General features: G+C 38.0%; 1 protein-coding gene across 1 annotated transcript; it reads left to right on the top strand.

The window, feature by feature from the left end:
• On the top strand, positions 5,396 to 6,652 carry LOC107615806 (uncharacterized mitochondrial protein AtMg00810-like). Its single transcript, XM_016317835.1, has one exon. It carries the CDS (start codon positions 5,396 to 5,398, stop codon positions 6,650 to 6,652), a length of 1,257 nt encoding a protein of 418 aa, XP_016173321.1.

Below are 7,271 nucleotides of genomic sequence, written 5' to 3'. Positions count from 1 at the left end.
TTTTGATGGATATTGAAAAGAGTTGAAAGTGGCTTGTTTTGAAAATGGCACTTTGTGGTTTTGAATGAAAATATGGTTTTTGGGCATACTTTGACGGGACATAACTTGGACTACGGATCTTTGATTTGTGCCAAATCTGTTTAAAAATGAAATTGGATCCGGGATGTCCATGCCGTTCGAAGAACGGGTGAAAAATGATTTAAAATGAGAGAGTTATGACCGTCGGAAGATTGGGGTTGAATTTGTGAATTCTGCAGCTTTTAACTTAGAAAATTTTTAGCAGAATGACCCCTCGCGCGTAGGCGCACTTGGCGCGTACGCGCCGTTCTTCGAGAAAGCATCATCCACGCGTGCGCGTGGCGTGCGCGTACGCGTGGCCCTGTTTTCATCCCAAAGTTGATTTTTGAGTTTTAAAAGCCAAACTTCATACTTCTAAGCCTCCGATCTTACCACTTATGTCTTAAATCATTATGGTATGCCTAGCATGAGAAAAATGGCTAGCGAATGTGGTAACTTGCGAGTGAAGCAAGGGAAAAATGAATGATCAATGAGGATCAAAGATGATTATGTGAGATGCGGAGGATGGCGGTGGAAGTGCTTATTATGCCATGGGCCGAAGGGCCGTAATTGTTAATGAATTGGCTGGTTATGGATTTAACCGTGAGCCGGATGGCTAGATTATTGCCGGGTTACGGCGGAGCCATGATTATGGCTAAGTATAAATGCATATATGCTGTTGAATGAATTGTGAATGTTGCACTTCCACCATCGGAGATGAGGGTTTCCCTGGGTAGTAGCAGTGGCTAGCCACCACGTGCTCCAGGTTCAGACTCGAAGCTCTTTTGACCCTATATCGTAAGTGTGGTCGGGCACTGTGAAAGGCCCGGATGAGCTCGCCCCCGTAAATATTCACCAGTGAGGGTGATGGATATGGATCATGATTATGATCAAGTTTATGATGAGTATAACTCGAGTTGGGGATGCACGACAGAGGGACAGTCCAATGGTTAGCTACCAGGACTTGTCGGGTTGGCTCTATAATCGACAGATGATATCATCAGCCACTAGGGATAGGCATGCATCATAAGCATACTACATGAATTGTTTGAGATTGCCTATTTGACTGCATATTACTTGCTAATTGTCTAAATTCCTTATCTGTTCCTATTTGTAAATCTCTTGTCTGATATAACTGTGTTTGCTATATTATACTTTTGCTGGTGGTTGGGAGGTCTGAAGGAATTGGAAAGGGAAGTATTAGTTAGACTGAAGAATCTTTAGTCAGTTTCCACTTACGGTTTAGCTTGTTTATAAGCTTTGATATTATCTGGAGGAAGTTCTAGGATTGCCTTCGGCTTTCCTCTATTATTATGTATTATATATGTGGAAGTTGTTACCGTGCTGGGGACCTCTGGTTCTCACCCATGCGGATTTTGTGGTTTTCAGATGCAGGACGCGAGCCTTCTCGTTGAGGCATGCTGGAGACTTCTGGACTAGCGAAGATCCCTTGTTCTCGGGACTCTGTTTTGGGTTATATATCTTGTTTAGATACTTTTATCTCCATTAAATAATACAAACTGTGATGACTCCTCTTATAGGAGGTTTTGGAGAATAGGTTTCTATATTTGTGTCCCTTTGGGTTTTCCTTGGGGTTTTTCTTATTTTATTATATGTATATATTGCTATGCTCGGACCGGTTATCTTCGCAGCCGGATTTTGAGTCTTGATATTCCTGTTTTTGACACTCTTTTGTATATATGATCTCGCGATAGCTTATCCCGGTTTGTCACGTTTATCGATCGGAGTGTTGCGCTTTCGAGTTACGGTTTTTTTGTTTACCCCCTTTTTCTACAAAGGCTCCTAGTTATAATCAATCATTCATACTACTATACGTACTAAATTTTTGTTTTAGAGGTCGTAATACCTTGCCATCTCTTAATTATGACTTAAGCATAAGACTCTGTATGGTAGGGTGTTACAGTGCATACTCAGCCTCCTCGTCTGACAGTTGATAATCTCCCCCATCTTGTTGATCATCTCCCTTAGCCCTCTGATCATCTCCCTCAACTCGCACTGACGTGTTGATCGTGTAGCTCCAAGTCGGTCTCCAAACATCATCTCGGGCACGCCTTCTAGCCCATCGTCTCTGATCTGGGGCAGCTGGTGGAAGCTGTAAGTCATCTTCCCGGACAGTAGGAAGGATATCAGCAGGCAGTGCTGCTACTCTCAAATTAGCCAGGATGTCCTCCTCAGATAGAAATCGAACTCTACATGCTTGCTGCTACCATGTGAGGTACTCTTGTGTTGGATAAAGATCAGGGATCCCATCAATGTTCACCAAGTGGTGTAGCTGGTAATGTCCCTTAAACAGGTCGTACTAGTCATGGTGCACGTCGGGCCACCAGGCATCATCACTCCTCGTCGTCTTGAACAAAAAGTTGTCAACGTTTACCGGATCTGCTGGCCTGTGCTGCTGCCTCTCGAGCTATCTCTTCACTCTGTCAACATGATGAAACTTTACAAAGTGAAAGCAGACGAGGGGAACAACAGTCCTCCATGTATAAATATCTCCGTCACTACTAAGTCAGTCAAGAGCAATCTGATATAACTGGTGATCCTCATATGTTGTCCATCGAAATTAGAAAAATCGCATAAAGTACAATAATTAGGAATTAATCATCAATGCACGAAATAAAGTAAAAAAACAAAACATGTCGTACCTGATCAAAAGTGAGGCCATTGATGCGACGATGTAAAGTTTGGATCTTGTCATCGTGGCGATCCCTACTTTGTTGTCCTAAGCCTGCCAACTTACACACAATAAAAAAATTAATAACAGAAACTAGTTATTTACAATAATTAACTCATATCCACTGTGTATAAGTTGTTAAATTAAAATTTTAACAATAAGTACATATCTAACTGTAAGTGGGAACCTAATAACGTCATATCCCGGCGAAGGAAACCTATGGTAGATCAAGGAGGCAACAAGTGGCATGCACCCCGCAATATCAGTCACATCACACCCAGCAATGGTGCAGAGTGAGTGGTACGTGTGTGCCAGCAGTACAGACCCTCCAAGACAACTGTCTGCATCGATCAAAATCTACCAGCAATGGCAGCCATCTCAAAGGAACAACTGTAGCTGACATGTTCGTGAAAAGAAAACCCCCGATGAGCATCATCAAGTAGCACCTTGCGTACTTACGGAGTGTCTTCGAATCTGCCCTAGCTGAAATGTGTGAAACCCTGCTCCTCAGCCAGGTTATCCTCAAACTGAAAACCTGCTTCCCTCCCTCTGGTTGTGATGGCGGCCTGCCTCCAAGTAAATCCTCAATCTACTCTCACGTAGGGTATCAATAGTATTGCTAAAAGTCTCTGGTACAACCCCCAATCGGCTCACCCTCAATATGTAGATCAAGATGGTAGGCAACATCTTGAAACGTAATGCTAGCCTCACTCCATGAAAGGTAGAAGCTGTGTGTCTCAACCTCCACAACTCGACAAATGCAGAGATCAATAAATTGTTAAACATGAAATCCCTCAACTCTACTGCATGTTCAAATGCCTCCCTTATATAAGGCAATAAGACGTCCAACAGGGGGGATCCAAGGTCACACGGCGTGACAATAGTAATCGAGGCCTCTGCAATAGTCGCAACATTTACTCTTGCAAATTAATCTCATGAACCATTAATTATGTTTAATAATTATTAAATATTATAAACCTAGTAGATAAATATCGTTAATAAAATATTATATTCCATACAACATTAATTTTCATTGTTAAATATTCATGGTATTAAATAAAAAAAGAAAAGTGAAGCAAGATTTAAAAAATAAATTATTCATGTTGTATTATTTTAACCTGACTAGTAATATTTTTGATGACTTCAATCCAATAATAAATTTTAACAAAAAAATCTGATCTCACAAATATTTTATTTGAATAATATATTTATTTAATTTAACTAACATATCAATTTATGTTTACCTATTATATTTATTTAACTTAAGTTAAAATTAATTATAAAAATATTAAACCATACTATTCCTACCTAAGTTAATATAGAACTTTTAACTAACAAAATTAAAATACCTAACACATTAATTAAATTAATAAAGCCTAAAGACCTAAACTAATTATTTACTGAAAATAAAAGAGGAAAAAAACTAACCTCAAAATCTAAAGGGCAATGTACCTATATAAAATGAAAGAGAGAAATCTTTACCTGATTACAATATTTACAAAGTGGTTATGTGAGTGTCTTTTTTTATTATTATATAAACCGTGGGAGCTAACCACGGTTTCAAATTTGTGTATAAACTGTAGGAGTCTAGAACGATTTTCACTTGGAAAAGTTTGAGCATAAACCGTGGCTGCTCACCACGAAAAATTTTAATAAATTTTAAACTCAAATTATCATAAAATTTAATTTAATTACTTTTAGAAGAATAATATTCTTTAAATAAAATAATACATCATTATTTAATTTTTAAAAAATTTGGAGTGTTATACCCTTCCTCCCACCCATCTCAAGTCCCATCCCCCATCATCATCAACTCCCAAAAAAAAAATTAAACTCCATTTCGTCATCACCATAGTTACACTATAATAACAAAATAAATTTGTCTCATTATCATCGCTATGATTATACTATAAATTTAACCACAAAATAAATCAACAATCCAACAACAACATCCACAAAATTAGCAATAACATAAATTAAAAAAATTAAAAAGAAAGAACTCATGTATATGTTCTTTAAAAAATTTAAAAAAAGAAAAAGAAAAAAGGAAGAACGAAAAAGAGAGAAAGAGAGCCCCTATTGAATCTCAGAGTAACGACCCTTTTTTTTTTTTCTTTTCTTTAGCACCCTTTTCATTCTTCAGGTGAATGCAAAGGATGATGTTCAAATCAACCACAAGAAAATCTATCATCTCTTTCAAAGATACTCATTGATATAATCTCACTGCTAAAAACATCGCAAGAAACTTCATGGGAAAAGATCAAAACTTGTTACCTAGATTATTTCTTTATCAATAATAGATTTACTAGAGTATTTGGTTCTCTTGCATATGCCTCCACATTAACAAATTCAAGAACAAAATTAGACCCAAGAGCCAGAAAAACAGCTTTTCTTGGTTTTAAATTAGGAACAAAGGGTTTTCGACTTATTGATTTAAAATCAAAGAAAATTTTCATATCCAGAAATATAATTTTTTATGAAACTCATTTTCCATTTTTACATTCCACTAGCACTGACATTTCTGTGGTACCCATTCGTACTCCACAATGCATTGATCTTTTTCAATATGATACACCATCCACACATCATTTGCAATCACCCACACATACCACACTCATAGATTCAAATGAACATTTCTCAAGCTCAATGCACTCACCAATTTTCTCACATACTATTGCACCCATTACCACACCACACACTAACAATGCACCTGCATCACAACACTCTGACATCACACATGACTGCATTACTAGAAAGTCTGAAAGAGTCAAGAAACCGCCTGCTTATTTGAAGGACTATCATTGTATGACAACCCACACATCTCACTCTAGCAACGTTGCCAACTCTAACTCTTTATATCCTATCTCACAACACTTGTCATATGATAAACTAACCCCAAAATATAAGTCACTTTCTCTAGCCATCACCTCAAATCAAGAACCTAGCACTTATGAGGAAGCGGAAGTTTATATGAAGATACCACCCGGTTTGGCTGTGTCACAACCAGGTTTGGTTTGTAAATTGCAAAAATCTCTATATGGGTTTAAGCAAGCAAGCAGGCAATGGAACATTAAGCTCACTCAGACTCTTGTGGATGCTGGTTATAAGCAGTTTTTTTATGATCATTCACTCTTCATCAAGAAACAATCTAAAAGCTTCACTGCCATTCTAGTATATGTTGATGACTTGGTTTTAACCGGGAATGAAATTGGTGAAATCAATTCCATCAAGCAAGATTTGGATGACAAATTCAAAATAAAAGATCTCGGTGATCTCAAATACTTCTTGGGAATGGAAGTAGCACGCTCTAACTCTGGAATTCACATTTATCAGCGGAAGTACACCATGGACCTTCTCAGAGATTTTGGTTATCTAGATTGCAAGCCTCTTTCTACTCCATTTGATTATAGTCAGAAACTCTCAAAGGAATCAGGTACCATTTTAACAGACAACACTGTTTACAGACAGCTCATCGGCCGACTCCTTTACCTCACAAACACTAGACCCGATATCTCTTATGCTGTGGGACGTTTGAGCCAATTTTTGAACTGTGCAACCACTTCTCACCTACAAACTGCTTTTTGTGTACTCCGATATTTAAAAGGCCGACCTGCAACTGGTCTCTTCTTCTCCTCTACTTCTAATATGCATCTCACTGGATTTGCCGACGCTGACTGGGCTACCTGTGCCGATACTCGTCGCTCCGTTTCCGGTTATTGCTTCATGCTTGGGAACTCGCTCATTAGCTGGAAGAGTAAGAAGCAAACCACAGTTGCCAAGTCCTCTGCAGAAGCTGAATATAGGTCTCTTGCTGTTGCCACTTGTGAAGCTAGTTGGTTATCTTTCTTCAAAACTGTCATCCATGACATGCGAAAGCAGTTTTTTCCTTCGAGTTTGGAGTGAGACAGAAACTGAACTTGGCATCCCCTTTCTGTTCGCAACAACTCCCTCCCAAAGTCGTTTCCTCATTTCTCAATTCCGTAACCTTCTTCTCAAAAAACGCTTCCAATTCATCGTTTGATTTCGCCGTGGATAATGGTGATGGTGATGGATAATAGTGATGGTGATGTGATTCAATCTTTGTTTTTGTGATAATGGTGATGGTGATGGTGATGAGAAGAAGATGAGTGGGATTAGTGGTGAGGAAGAGGAAGAGTTTGGAAAAAAGAGAAAGACAAAGAGGTTCGGTGATGATGATAAAAGTGGTTAGGGGTTAGTCATGAAGAAAAGAAGGAGACCAAAAGAAAGAGAAAGAGAAAGAAGCTCGGTTATGATGATGAAGTATGAAGGGAGGTTGGGGATTAGTGGAGAAGGGAAGAGTTTTTTTTTAGAAGGTAAAATTGTCTTAAAAATGTTGTTTATGAATAAAAGGATAATTTTATAACGTTTTGTAATGTTGAGGATGATTTTAATAACAAAGAAAGGTTGGAGACGATTTTGATTTTCATCCCAAATCTTAGAGACAAAAAAAACATTTAACCCTTATTATTATTATTATTATTATTATTATTATTATTATTAT

The sequence above is a fragment of the Arachis ipaensis genome, chromosome B09, assembly GCF_000816755.2.
Source record: "Arachis ipaensis cultivar K30076 chromosome B09, Araip1.1, whole genome shotgun sequence".
Classification (NCBI taxonomy): domain Eukaryota; kingdom Viridiplantae; phylum Streptophyta; class Magnoliopsida; order Fabales; family Fabaceae; genus Arachis; species Arachis ipaensis.
The sequence above is the reverse complement of the archived record's forward strand: the minus strand, read 5'-3'. Positions and strand labels throughout refer to the sequence as shown.

Bases quoted from the DNA above. Each gene is read 5' to 3' on its own strand.
- LOC107615806 (XM_016317835.1), top strand. From the start codon at position 5,396: ATGCACTCACCAATTTTCTCACATACTATTGCACCCATTACCACACCA.